Here is a 14,011-nt window from a genome sequence, read left to right as displayed (position 1 = left end):
AGGAACAAATCGAGGTAGAGCGGAGTAGAGTCATTTCGTATGAGGGGGCGTTTTGACCTCGAGACGGGAAGAGACCCACGCGAAAATCACGATTTTCTATCACGTCTAACGTCGGGGTACCTTGCAAACTTAATTGTGCAAGGTCACATCGAGCTTGCATATAGTTTTGATACGAAAATCTTAGACTCTTTCCATGGCATCCCCATCTAAACCCTGTCTTGTTTTTAAGCCGTGAGAAAAGGGGGGAAGGATAAAGTGCAGTCTCATGCTTGCGGTGTAACCTCTATACATTGACCGGCAACGATGCAACAACGGCGAAGGCCTGTATAAGTGTAGCATATGATCCACGGTGGGTCATGACGAGCAAGAGGGGTGCTCGATTGAATTTGGCAGCTACACTCGATAGGGGAACTTGAGTAGACAGGTCCGTTGTTTCCAAGGTCGTGGGGCCATAGCATGCCTTTCTTGAGTAGGATCTGCGCCCGAACGAGGCACAGGACCCGTCTGAGGAAGATCAAACCCACTGATGGCGGCGATGCAGTCGGCCTAGCTAGCTGAATTCGCGCTAGAGACGTCGACGGCGGGAACCCGCGTGCTGAGGCGTCTTTTCATGGAATCTTTCTCCACCAAGGGCCACATTGTGCGCAATTGAACCAAAACATCAGGTGCATGACAGTCCCAAATTGTGGAATTTTCGCGGAGATCGCCAAGTTCCCTACGCTAGTTGAGCGACTATTCAAATTTTAAGAAGATCATAATGAAGCGAAACACGGATCTCGCATGATGCTTTGCATGAACACACCGCGAACTACCCACAGTCGACAGATCACTCAAGCTCCAGAGCCGGTTTCAAAAGCATTATCCCCCGCTTGTCCATTGATCAGTTCCACTCGTCACTCTTTCAATCGACTTTCCTTAACATCAAACAACCAACACCCTGCAGCCCATGCAATAATCCAACAATTCCGAATGAGGATTGCCGTGGTCCTCTAAGCTGGGCGCGAACGACCGAAACCCTCACCCTCTTTGAAGAAATTATCCCCTCATTTTACAATCAATCAAATCGCAATCGATCTTTCCAACGCAAATCATGGCACCTTTTGTTCACGAGAAAAATTCCCCGGAGCGATGATGATGGGTACGCCCGGGGAAAACGAGCTCTGGTCGTCACAGCAGTTTTGACGAGCATTGCTGCTGTCATAGTCGCCATGCGTTTATTTGCACGACTGAAATTGATGAAAGCTACTGGGCTTGAAGACTGGTCCATTCTGATATCTTTGGTCTTCTCTATCATATACCTTGGCCTCGTGGCTGCACGTAAGAGCTCTCACTCTGCGACCCATACACTGTTCTAATTGACTGCATCTAGAATTCCATTTCGAAATGGGTGTCCACTCTGATCAAATTGCCCCCCACATTCTGCAAGAGCAACTGAAGGTGTGCCGAGACGTCCTTCGATACCACTTGTCGGAATAAAAGAGCTAATGATCTTTCCACAGTGCCTATGGGCTGCAATCCCTATGTACAACGCCAGTCTAGCATTCACCAAATTTTCCATTCTTTTCCAATATCTTCGCATCTTCCCCGCTCGCTCTTTCCGAATCGCCTGTCATGTCGTCATGGCTATTGTGGCTACATACTCATCTTGGGCTATTGTTAGTGGCTACGTCAACTGCGTGCCCGTGGCCAAGTTCTGGGACCACGATTTGCCGGGAAGCTGTCTCAACTTCGAAGCAGTCTGGTTCTTCAACGCATCGATGAACATTGCAACAGATGTGACCCTTCTCATCTTGCCTATGCCCTTGCTGGTGCAACTCCAACTTCCGCGTGTTCAGAAGATTGCTCTAATGGGTGTCTTTGCTATGGGTATTCTGTATGTTTCCATTTTTGCTGTTGCTTTTTTTTTTCTTGACAGAACTAATCATCATCAGTGTTGTCATTACGAGTATTCTTCGTCTGTCCAGTCTTCGCTTCGTCGCCCAGAGCACCGACACCTCTTGTATGCTTCACCTAATTCCATACTCGTGAACACTGTACTAACAATCCCCAAGATAGTAACGTTGGAGCTGCTTACTGGACCGCTGCAGAGTGTAACGTCGCCATCATCTGCGCCTGTCTTCCCTTCCTTCGGCCCATTATTAGCCGCATCTTTCCCAAGCTGCTCTCTACCAACAGTCATAACCGTTACACCACCTACGGACAAACCATAAAAACCGCTACAAAAGACGCAACTGCCAGTCGCTCGCCTCGCGTTGAGCTATTCAGCCAAAACATGGACAAGGACTATGACATGTACTCGATCAATGTCAAGCACGGTGACCGCTCAAGCCATGGCTCTCTTGGGGGCATTGAGATTACCACTGAGATGACCGTCTCGCAAGAGACAACCAAGCTTGATGATAGTGCCAGTGAAAAGCGCCTGGTCTCTAGCCCAGTATGAGGTTCTTTTCTTTCCCTCTCAAGCTCTATGGAGCTTAAGAAGGGGCTATATTTTCTATTTACGATTACCCAGCGACGGGATACGCTCTTCTTTCATTCTTGTATATGTCTTCCAACGGCTGGGTAAATGGGTGGCTATCTTGAACATACCGCATTCTTTTCATACTCAACACTGAGACCAATCATGACATCTTGACTTCACTGATCAATATCAACCACAATTTGACCTTCACTACCAATGTTCTCGCGTACCAGAGTCCCTAACTCCATACTAAGCATCGAAACCTTTCTTCGCACCCACTCATGATCCTCATCGTCGACTCCAAGCAGCATTGCCTTGAACCTTTCAATGCGTGTAGGAAAAATCTCCAAGCGATCAAGCACCAGCTTACCCTTCCCATTGTCCATCTCTCCCTCTTTGACATTAACCCTCCACAAGGCCCCAAGATCATTTCTATACTCATCATGTACAACATAGTCATCCACAAAGTCCCCACATCCATAGACGATCAATCTCCCACGATAAACCTCGACACCCTGAACATGATGCGACGAATGACCATGTACAATATCGACCTCGCACTCATCGACCAAGAAATGAGCCAATCCCCTAATCTTCTCTCCAGGTTCCCACGTATAGTTCGGACCCCAATGAACTGAAAATATCTTCAACGCCGGCTTTGATCTCGCACCAACAGACATCAAAAGCTCCTTTAACCTCCGCCTCGTCTCAAACGTATAATCGACGAGGTGAAACCCGTCCACACCACCCCACTCACTCGGATGATCCGCTGCCGCATAAACAAGCACCTCAAATCCACGACCTTCCCGTCCCAACTTCAATACAGCAGGTCTACGTGCCTCCTCAGGACTCTCTCCAACCCCGGCAAATGGTATTCCGGTCCTTTGAACGGTCCTTATAGTCTCAAATAATCCCTCAACACCAAAATCAAGGGTATGATTATTCGCCAACCCAACATACCCGACCTTCGCAGCACGCAAGATAGGAGCCAGATTGGCAGGGTGCATGCGGTAATTGAACGCTTTACCAGGCCATGGTGTTGGAGATGTCGTTGCGGCTGTTTCGAGGTTGATGAGCGTAATTTCTGAATTGCGGAGGAGGGGGAGGGTTGTGCCCCATGGTGAGGAGGGATTGTAGGTTCCGGTTGATAGGGTTGGGTATGTTTCCCTGAAGTGATCTGCGGTGGCGGCGGAGGATGGGTCGTGGATGTGTGTAGGGTAGAGTTGGTCGATGAGGCGGGCGAGCATTACGTCGCCGGTGAATGTGAGGGTATGTGTCTTTCCCATTTTCACGAAATCCGGTTTCATGATGGTGAGGTTGTTTTTTTTTTTTTGGGATGATGGAAGTTGATATTGGGCTGGGTTCATATCAAGTCATGATGACATCGGTAGACTCATGGAAGCGGGCCGAAGGCACCATTTAGATACATTAAATTATCGAGAACATGATGGTATGGTAGAAGGAACATCGAGAGAAGCAATTGATTAGTAGAGTACAGTCATTCCTAACACTTCTAGAATTTTGAATAGTGACACAGTTCAACGATCCATTCCATCCCGGCCAAGCGTTCAGTGGTATCATGCGCAAATCACCGAGTATTTGCGCCTTGTGTCAAGTGGATGAACCCCACAGAAAAGAAAAATAAGAGATGATAAAAAGTTTTTTGTTTTCGTTCAAGTCGTCACAGATGGAGCACTTTTGTGATCACTGCGGAATTATTGGCGCATCTCTGCCAATTCGCGCTCCTTAGCACGTAGCATTTCACGCATCTGTTCAGCTTCACGTTCTAATCTAGCACGGCGTTCGCGGTCGGCGACAGGATCTGAGAGAGAAGAGATGCCCGGGAGAGTCTGCGCTTGATTCGATGCTGAGGCCATGGGGGGCTGGTATGCCTGAGGCCGGCCGATATGCGGGGGAGTCAAACGGGCGTGGGGATCTGCTTGATTCAGAATGGAGGAGATCGAGCTCAGGCGGCCTTGAGGAGAGGGGTTAGTCGAAGAAATAATGGGTGGCAGCTGGTTCGATCCGGAATCCAAGGAGGTCGCAATCGGGTCGGCTTCCGAAGCTTCAGCGATGGTTCGCTTTTTTGGTAGGCCAAGAGTGTTTGGAGACGCAGAGCGTCGTCCAAATTGTGGCCCAGGAGAATCACCGAGGCGCTCTGGCTCCATCAGTTTGGGAAGAGTGTGAAGTGGGACGGCAGCGGAGCTGATGTGGAAGCCAGTGAAGTCCACTGGAGGTGGAGCAAACGAAGTAGGGCGCGGGTATTCCATAGGCTCGCTGCTCATGTAGCGATAATTCTCATCATGATGAGCCAGGACAGCTGGGGATGCCTCAGGGGATACAGATGATCCATTTGAGGACTGGGTAGCAGCAGTGGGAGACTGGTCCCGCAAAGCAGGCACAACGCGCTTACGACGTTTGATAATCGACTTTTTCATCGTTGTGGGGCGATAGCAGCCGTGGAGCTTGTAGTACAGTCCTTTTGGATGTTAGCGAAAACTGCGGCAGAACCAAAAGTCGCAGAAAAAACTCACCACAGGCATTACAAATGGGATGGCCATGCTCATCCCGTCGCCACAGAGGAGTCACAGTCGTTCCACAATTCTGGCATGCAACCAGCGTCGAGTTGCCATCGGCAGGGTTGCTTTTAGCGGGAGCTTCCGGCTCTTGAGGCAGAGGCAAAGACTCGGCCTCAGGGGCTGACGTGCGGCCCCATGAACCGTGAACCGGTGCGGCTCCGCGATGCGAAGCCTTGTAGATACGGTTGTTGAAGGCCGGGCAGCCATCGCATCCTTCTGCTCCACCGGTACCATTGCAACTTCCACCACCGGGGCAAGAGCCCTTGCAACCTCCCTCTACCGGAGTCGAATGATTGTGCTGGTGGTTATGCACCGCCGGCTTGTTAGCCTCGGGGCCTTGTTGCATGCGATTTCGTTTCGTGGGCCGAGCGACATTCCGAGCTTTCAGATAAAGACCGCAGGCGTTGCAGATCATCGCTCCCGTGGGAGCCCGGCGCCAAAGTGGAGTGGATTTCGTTCCACAATTACTGAATCCAATGTGAGCCTTTCTATACCAGTCAGATGAACACCGAGCAAAAGAGAACTTACCTGCAAGAGTGTCCTAAAAATGAGGTATCCTTCTGTGCTCTTGGCGACGTTTTGTCCTGCGCACTAGCGGATGTTTCCCGACTCAATTGGCCCGTCACCAATCCCTGATTTGGCGGAGGACTCCGTGATGCCTTGAGACTAGAAGCATCACCTTGGTGCTGAGTGAGGTGTTCGCGACCCGCTTGCGCAGACGAGATCAGCTGCTGAGCAGCGTCCAAGTCCTCCCAAGATGGCTGTCGCATGGAGCCAGTGGGCGTTCCAGAATAAGAGCGTACCGATTCCATGTGTGGGACGGACGCTAACATTACCACCTCGCTGTCAGGCCGGGGGTTGTGGTCGGCCAGTCTGATTGGACAAGGAGTAAGAGTGTATAGGCTAAAAGCGAGAGGAGGGTAGAGACTCGGTTGGACGTGAGGGTTATTGCCGCACTGCAGTTAAAAAAAGCGAATTCACGGTATCAGACACAATAGAGCAGAGGTCAAAAGTCGGTCTGGTCTGCTGGTGGAAGCACGCAAACGGAGTGACTGCAGCCGATAGGAACAAAAGGTAAGACGGGGGAGGCGGCGCCGAAGGGGAATGAATAGCACGCTAGATAGCGATCGTCAAATAGACGACAGGGTCGTCTTTGCAGCAGACGAAATAATCAAAGAGTGTGGCGAACGAAAGATTCCGAGTCAGGTGATGGCAATTGCGACAGCTGACAACGTGTGCAAAGGACTGACTTTGGCGCTGTGGGGAAAATTCGGCGAGGCAGGCCGAAAGAGCTTAGTATACAGTAGGACTGGGCCTAAGTGCTAGGGGCCTGCAAGATGGGTGATCACACCGCGTTAGGAAGGGGGTGAGAGAGGGTCGAGGTGGAGAGAAGAGAGAAGAACAAAGGAAGAAAGATAAGGGAAGTGGGGAGGCGCAGATTGGGTGGTCTGAGGTGTCAAGTGTGTTTTGACCAGGGGAAGAAGGAAAAAGAACGAGAAGCGTGCAGACTTGGAATGATCCCAACGCCTGCTTATCGAGCACATCAAAGGGAGGGGAAAAGGGAATACGGGGAGTTGGTTTTATCGATCTACGAAGGGGGCGATCGACGAGGCTATCATATCGGTCTAATCACACTGCCGAGGATCGCTATCTCTATCTCATCTAATCTCTCCCTCTCTTCCTCTCTCTTTCTGCGCCTGACTCTTAGTAGATCTTGTCACTGTTCTTTTGTCTGAAAGCGATCCTTAGCGGCAATTAAATTTTTTTTTTTCCCTCTTGCCTCTTACTCAATCCCCAGATCGTATGCTACATGGCTCCACCGAGTCCAGATGAAGTTTAGGGGGGAAGAAATCAGTGGGATTGCACCTTCCCAAGTGAGGCCGGGGCGGGTCAATGCGCAGGCAAGCATCTTTGTCGGCTTTATCATTGGCGGAAGGCTCATCAGGCGAATGTCAGCTGTAATGTGCGAGGTTTCATTGGCTTCTCGGCAGTTGTCAGTTTCTTCCGTTGGATCCATTCTGACTTGTTTGCCTTGTTTGCTTCTCTTCGGCTACGCTGTTACTTGACCCAAATATGAATTTATTTGGTCCATCTTAGGCCTATCTTAGGTATCTAAGATAACTTAGCCTCCAGACAATGTACCTTCTGCCGGTGTCGGAGATCCGAGCAAAATTGCTGGTGCTCGGTCCCAAGGTGGCATTTGGTCTGTACTTCGTAGGGTTAGGGCAGAATGATCTCTAGGGGTCCCATACGTGACGTGAAATCTTCCCTGATCTAAGCCACGACACCATAGCCAAGAACGATCCACTCCAATGTCATTTCATACGAGAGCTCTAGCCACACGCTCATTCACGAAATATAATACAGATGCTTCCCAAATGGACTATCCCTGAGGGATCTCGACATGAAACCGATCCTCCACTATTCGCAATCTTCAGTGCCTGCACATGTGAGCACCGAGTCTCCGGGTCATAACACTCGTTGAGTATTCGTATATCTCGCGGCGATCAGATCCATTGCTGAGGGCGACCCACAAAGGCCATCTCAAACGGATCTTCGTTCACCGGAGCAAGCCACTTAGACCTGCTCGGCGCCCCAACCCTGGTCCGACTCGCGCATGTTGGAGGGAGGCTCGATAGAGGGAATGAACTCGAGGACAAGATAGGCGATACCGGTGATGCCAATGATAGAGGCAGCAATCTCCCGCAGAACGTGTCCGTGGAGGATGATGCAGCCGACGAAAATGTAGACTAGTAGAAGTCAGCATGTGTCAGACGATACAGAGAAAAGCACAATCACGTACAGACACCGCGGCCGAGGAAAGAGAACAGGAACGAGGCGTAGCGGTAGGCGTAGTCGGGAACGTTGGGCATGAACTCAAGACCACTAACAACTGAGACTGTGTTAGTACTGGTTCGTCATGCGCTGGCGCACGCGACTTACCGAGACCGAAGATAATCACGTATATGCCGACAATGATAGAGCTCATGGAGGCAGGGAAGAACTGGCTAATACCGCCAAGCACCATAACCACACCGATCGCGATGTTGACGAGGCGGCTGTTTGGCTTATTAGTTCACAAGCTCAGTCCTGTCTTGCTCACCAACCATTCAAGGCAAGATTCATGGCGCCATCCAACGTGGGATTTAGAGGACATACAAGATGTTGGAGAAGTCCATTGCGATGGTGTTTTCTGGGCTTTCCACTTGATTGGGAGTGAGATTCGGGGCCTCGAGGTCTATTTTCGCAGTGCAAGATATTCGATAAGCTTGGCAACGGAGAGCGCGGGAGGAGATGGAGATCGGTTCGTGAATTCGCTAGTTCTTTTGTTAGTCTCTCTGGATCGGCCGAGTCGTGGCGTATGGCGTGGACAAGGTCCACAGCAAATAAATCACCGCTATTCGCGCTTCGTGATTCGGGGAACGGGGTAGGACTTGAGTTCGAACACACCTGGGAGGGACAAGTCAAAGAGAGGGAGAACAAACCAGGTCACGGCTGAATGAATGGAGAGATAGAACAGGGGCAGAGAGGGAAACAGCTGCGGCTGTAGCAAGCAGCGGGTCGGCCAAGTCCAGTGGCTGAATCAGCAGCGACTCACGTAATGAACTCGCCGCCGCTAATTTATACGAGCCCAACGCGGCAATGATGTACGAAGCCTTTGAATTTTCTACATAGTAATGTCCTGCTGCCTATGCTCTAGACGCACCGTTGACAGCCCGTTGGCCAATTGGCTCATTTTCATAGGGTCATGCTGTACTGCGTCATAAATAACTTCCAGATCTCTTCCAATCCCAATCTCATCCGCCGTTTTAAGGCTCCGCGAATCGACGAAGGGGGCCATAGAGGGCCAGACACTTTGGACATTACTCAAAAACAGTTCTTCCGCCAGATCACCGACACCCTTGATATCCTTAATCAGCGTTCCGACTTTTTCTCTTTCAGCCTCGCCCCGCTCGAGTAGCTTGTTGAGGTCACCGTCTAGCGATCCGCTGGATTAGCATTCAGGCAACAATGATAAAAACCCATCTTCAGGGTAGGCTAGGGCTGAGTAGTATAACTGCGTGCCAGCACATACCATATTTATCCTGTACAAACTCCGCCAGCGCACCCAAGTTGGTCGCAGCCTGTTCTCGATACCGATTATATCCACCTCTCGCAGCACGTCCGTGCGTTCTTCCCAGGTAGTTTCCGACAGCTTGTTGACGTCGTGATAGCCCATTTCGATGAGATGATTGACGGTCTTTCGTGAAAGGTCATGCTGAATCGGGCGTGACTTAAGCATCGCATCGATGATCATTGCAAGCAGTATCTCGGGTTCCGGAGAAGATACCTTCGGGGCAAGTGGCGTCCCAGCTAGTGGTGGACTGCCGAATTCCTTAAGCACCTTCTGGACTCGAAGGGCCAAATCATCGTCCTGGACTTGCGGCATGGTGGTGGTTACGAAGACCGCAAAATATGGTACTGCAGAGTTGCCTCAACACGAATGATTTGAACTCGAAGAGTATTTAAGACTTGATGAGTATTCTGACATCATTATATAGCACTTTCTAGAGCACGAACGTTCATAAAGATGCTAAAGGGCACACTTGAGCTTCATTTCATGTTTTACGTCATGATTGCACAGTAGGGTCTACTTCATGGCATGGAGAAAGCCTCCCGCTTGATGTTGATTCCCTATGGCTCGCCACTGCTTAAAGCTTAGCTCGAGTCTTGCTCTGCAGCACTTCCTTAACCAGGGTCACCACTTCATTGGCACAGCCAAATGATGCCTGATACCCAAAGCCACCATGGCCATAATTATGCACAATGTTAACACCCTCCACTTCATCCTTCTCGAGGCGAGGGCCACCCTCGCGAAGTGGTCTCAGACCAACACCGTGGCGAATAATATCCAAACCCTCAATTCCCTGTCCCTGCTTCACAAGCTGTGGAGCAGCTGCAATTGCTCGCTTCATGATACGGTTGGCAATGTTTGGATCCGGCAATGCGTCCCAGTTATGCTTTTGATAAGTACCTCCTAGGATAGTGCCACCGCCCATGGCACGGGTCATTAGGTACAAAGCTTCATCTGGTCCGTCATCGGTTCCGGATGCAGAGTACATCGAACCTGCGTCGTTTCGGACTATCACAATCTGGCCGCGGGCAGGGTACATCTTGTCGTCAGCGACTCCGCCGAGTGTTTTGGATGCTAGGCCCGTGCAATTCACTACCACATCAGCGGGTTGACCTGTGTGGTGGGCAGTGGCAGCTTCAGTTATATGCTTTAGGACTGCTCGCTTGAAGACTGCGCCATTCTTCACGCACTGACCCACAAGCCATGGGAGATAAACGGCGGTGTTGATGCAGACGGAGGTGAATTGTTGGGCGTTATCCATCTCACCGCTCAATTTGTCCTTAGCAATAGTTTGGAACTGTAGACACCGTAAGCAAGTTCCTTAAAACCTCGACTTTTGCTGGTCTTACGTCCGGTACAACATCCTTGTACCACGGGTTAGGCTTCACCAATTCCGAGAACCAGTCTCCTGTAGCCGAGCCTTGGTCTTTCTTGCGGTTGTAAATAAGTGTATCTGGTTCTCCTGTTAGCCCACAAGTCTCCTCCAATGCTCGGAGCATAACTATGTACTAAGGAAGTGGATGCCAGCTTCAGGGTGCTTTTCCGTAAGCGCTTTCAATGGGGCCCAGGTATTTCGCTCCCATTCCTGATGCTTGCTACCTTCCTTGCCGACACTAATTGAAAGACATCGTTAGCTATGCTACAAAGAGTGCGGAAACGGCGCATACGGCATGTAATTAGCGCCGGCCCATGGTGACGCATATTCAATATCATAGTCTCCGGGCATGTGCTTAGCGAGCACGGTGACCTGGTTGGCAGGATCTTTGGATAATAGGTAGGCCGTTGTTAGGCCTGATACACCAGCTCTGTTGCATGCATCAAGTCAACGTTCATGCATGCATCTCCTTGCTTGGATGGAGCCGGGATAGCCTTACCCTAGAACAACGATATTGTTCGGCATGTCGTATTCGCTTTTGTCTTCCCTGGTCAGACCAATTGATCAATCTAAGAATTTGACAGAAGAAAAGATGACAAATAACAAAATTGAGCGAGAAAGATTCAAGAGGTATCAAGGTGACATTAATCTCGAGCGGGGTGAGAAATCCCACGTTATCTTTCAATTTGATAAAAGAAATGGAGTCGCTCGGGGTAATTTACAATCGGTACAGCCAGTGTTGGTCCTCTGCTATTTCAGGTGGCGGCGCGAGAGGCGGTGTGAGCCCAAGCGAATCAAACACGTTTGTTACCTTAGACGCGCCAAAGTCTTCAAGGTGGAGACGCGGAGGAGTACAGGGCACATACCGTATTGGATACGTCTCCGCATTCTCGACCATGCCACAGGGAGCCATCGAGCTTGAAGTGTGTGGCATGATGGACAAGGAGGAATAGCAGGTCACGAGATGCTTTTTCTACAGGTGCCTATCAAAATTTCATATTGAAACGATCCTATACTGTATATTGGCCCCATGTTGGAGCAAGGGCCTTCTCCGTAAAGTCCCGTGTTCTCCATTTCGGGCTCCACTGTATCCCTAGAAATGAATGAATCACATCTCGAACGTGAGGGTTGAATAAGGCGGATTTCAGGAAACAGTAGAGCGCAAGGAATAAACAGTATACCCTTGGTATAACTGCAAGACTGGAGATGATAGATATACAGGACGAAAAAAATTGGGGACATTAAGAAAGAGCTTGTGGATAAGCTCAGTCACCGATGTCATAGAGGGAAAGGACTCACGTGTGGCCCAATCACCGTACATGAAGTGATTCACCGCCCCTAACTCGGCACTCAAATCGCGGCGGATGCTTGAATTCCTTTTTCAATTCATCGCACCCGCAGGGCTCGTCTACTCTGCGGGCTGTTACTTGGATATCCCCTCTTCGTATCCTGGTGTCATTGACAGTCTACTTTATTTGCTCTTAGTACCATCAATGCCGACATTGTCCTTAGGGATCCTCTTTCCACCATGTCTTCTCTCTCACACGGTGGCAGAATTGTGCCCATACTCATGGGCCACCAACAACTACCCGGCTCCACCACCACCCCGGAGACGGCTACTCTCGAGACTCATCCTTCACCATCCTCCTGTTACACTTCTGCGCTGCTGGATCAGCAAGATGAATCCACAACTATGCGCCACAAGAAGGCCATTGACCTGGCAAGTCTCGAAATGCCATGTTTAAGGGAACGCGATCTATTTGCTCTGCCAACGGAAGGAGATGGTAAGATCCCTGGCTATTGAGAACCCCATTTTGTGTTAGCGCAGGATGATGGCTTCTTTTCGTCTTGCAATATTGTTTAATGACGCGTCAAACAGGAAATTGCCTTTATTACTCTCTCTCGGATCAACTATGGGGAAACTTTGATCACGACAGCGACATCCGGCAACTTCTAGCCGACCACATAGAGATGAACAAGGATTATTTCATGCAATTTGTCGTTGCTGAGGGCGGTGAACGACGACGACCCAAACGAACTGCCCAATCGGCCTATGCTACGCGTTCCGCCGACGTGTCGGCTCCGTCTGAAGAGGACAAGGAGCGACGGTTCGAGGCGATGGTAAATTTTACCCGGAAGAATGGCGAGTGGGGTAGCTCCGAGCACCTCCAGGCTTTCTGTCAAGTGTTTAAGGTGGACATCAATGTGTATACCATGGATGGTGTTCAAGCCTTCCGTGATGTCAACGCTTCGCATGAAGAGCATCGAGATGTAATTCACGTCGCCTTTCACGTATGATCCATAATGCTTAAACAGGGCTTGAACTTCCCACTGACTGAAAGCAGGACTTCAAACATTACTCATCAGTGCGGCCTATTGATGGCACCCACAGAGGCCTCTTCAATGTTCGAAAGAGCACTGATAGTATCCCGTTCAGAGAACTAGGTGAAGACTCGAAGGAGTCGGCCTCCAACCATAAAGAGACCAATGATATCAAAACCCCCGACTTCACTGTGGAGACAGCCCACTCCTCTACATCATCTTCTTCATCCGACATTCCTCCTCCTACCATGACTACCACCACAGCCACGACCCCTGAAACGGCCTCACATGATGCCGGTTTGGCTGTCGACGTTTTTCCGCCTTGGGACATACAGTCCATCCAAGAAGGCCTTGGGGGTCGATATGACCGTGACACGATCGTGGACATGCTTCAGAAATGTCGTGGTGATATCGACCGGGCATTCGCAGCCCTTCTCGATGCAGTACCAGAGAAGAAGCCTGCCCCCGGTCCCTCTTTCAACTCCAGCATCCAGGTATCCCGAGAATCGTCACCTTTCAGTACTGGTAGCAAGCGTTCTGCCGAGGACAGCGAGGACTCCGATGACCCGCGACCATCTGTCCGGCGCGTGCGACCGAAGAGACGTCTTGTCTCCAACCTCACCCTTGGTGTCGACATCTCGTTTCGTGACGACCACAACGAGCTCGTTTCCCTCAATCTCCATATGAAGTCTGAGGCAGATGCTGAGAAAGCCAAGGCCGAGTCCGGTACCGATGATACTCAGGAATCATCCGACCAATGTGCTTCAGATGTTAAAAGAGGACCACGTCGCAGCGGCAGACTTTCCAAACCTCGACCGATATAAAGGTCTCGAACCGATTCTTACGTGCTTTTGCGCGCTCCAAATTCCTGTCTGTTTTGCAGCGAACTTGCATTGTGATGGCGTTAGCGTGAAGCATATGGCACCTGGGATCTTTTTTTGTCATACGGGCATAGCCACATGGAAAGGCCAGGTTGGCCGGAGCGGCGTTTTGACTTATTAGCATGGAGGGACGTGCCTGGAGCACTTACTCAACGGATCACGACATGCATTTCTTTTGGGCGAGGGGTTGGATGCTTTTTTTATTTCATGTCTTGCTTGGAGCAAATCTCCTAACATCTTGCTTGCATTTGCAAAATCGGTGCAATTCCACTTGGGTGG

The 14,011-nt window shown here is 50.3% G+C and overlaps 6 protein-coding genes across 6 annotated transcripts; 2 read left to right on the top strand and 4 right to left on the bottom strand.

The window, feature by feature from the left end:
* Positions 1-974: 974 nt before the first annotated feature.
* N7477_005909 (PTH11-like integral membrane protein) lies at positions 975-2,440 on the top strand (the record flags this gene model as incomplete). Its single annotated transcript, XM_056967572.1, has 4 exons — positions 975-1,317; positions 1,370-1,437; positions 1,500-1,866; positions 2,052-2,440. Coding segments are annotated over 4 exons (1,167 nt in total), but the record flags the coding sequence as incomplete, so codon positions are not given.
* A 197-nt stretch (positions 2,441-2,637) lies between these two features.
* On the bottom strand, positions 2,638-3,768 carry N7477_005908 (CapA family protein; the record flags this gene model as incomplete). The annotated part of the gene is made up of 1 exon (XM_056967571.1): positions 2,638-3,768. One exon carries the CDS (start codon positions 3,766-3,768, stop codon positions 2,638-2,640), a length of 1,131 nt encoding a protein of 376 aa, XP_056822325.1.
* A 408-nt stretch (positions 3,769-4,176) lies between these two features.
* sreA (siderophore transcription factor SreA) lies at positions 4,177-5,873 on the bottom strand (the record flags this gene model as incomplete). Its single annotated transcript, XM_056967570.1, has 3 exons — positions 4,177-4,940; positions 4,996-5,507; positions 5,569-5,873. The coding sequence occupies 3 exons, from the start codon at positions 5,871-5,873 to the stop codon at positions 4,177-4,179; spliced, it is 1,581 nt and encodes a 526-aa protein (XP_056822324.1).
* Positions 5,874-7,617: 1,744 nt separating this feature from the next.
* N7477_005906 (TVP15 family protein) lies at positions 7,618-8,219 on the bottom strand (the record flags this gene model as incomplete). Its single annotated transcript, XM_056967569.1, has 4 exons — positions 7,618-7,790; positions 7,844-7,916; positions 8,003-8,099; positions 8,200-8,219. The coding sequence occupies 4 exons, from the start codon at positions 8,217-8,219 to the stop codon at positions 7,618-7,620; spliced, it is 363 nt and encodes a 120-aa protein (XP_056822323.1).
* A 488-nt stretch (positions 8,220-8,707) lies between these two features.
* Positions 8,708-11,054, bottom strand: N7477_005905 (FAD-dependent oxidoreductase; the record flags this gene model as incomplete). The annotated part of the gene is made up of 7 exons (XM_056967568.1): positions 8,708-9,018; positions 9,136-9,454; positions 9,765-10,451; positions 10,504-10,607; positions 10,664-10,757; positions 10,896-10,959; positions 11,029-11,054. 7 exons carry the CDS (start codon positions 11,052-11,054, stop codon positions 8,708-8,710), a joined length of 1,605 nt encoding a protein of 534 aa, XP_056822322.1.
* Positions 11,055-12,057: 1,003 nt separating this feature from the next.
* N7477_005904 (OTU domain-containing protein) lies at positions 12,058-13,675 on the top strand (the record flags this gene model as incomplete). The annotated part of the gene is made up of 3 exons (XM_056967567.1): positions 12,058-12,313; positions 12,409-12,821; positions 12,875-13,675. The coding sequence occupies 3 exons, from the start codon at positions 12,058-12,060 to the stop codon at positions 13,673-13,675; spliced, it is 1,470 nt and encodes a 489-aa protein (XP_056822321.1).
* Positions 13,676-14,011: the final 336 nt, after the last annotated feature.

Source organism: Penicillium maclennaniae (assembly GCF_028827695.1).
Source record: "Penicillium maclennaniae strain IBT 15551 chromosome Unknown utg000005l:1.0-2652337.0:1.0-2654196.0, whole genome shotgun sequence".
NCBI classification, from domain to species: Eukaryota; Fungi; Ascomycota; class Eurotiomycetes; order Eurotiales; family Aspergillaceae; genus Penicillium; species Penicillium maclennaniae.
Note: the sequence above shows the minus strand (reverse complement) of the source record. Positions and strands in the feature narration are given on the sequence as shown.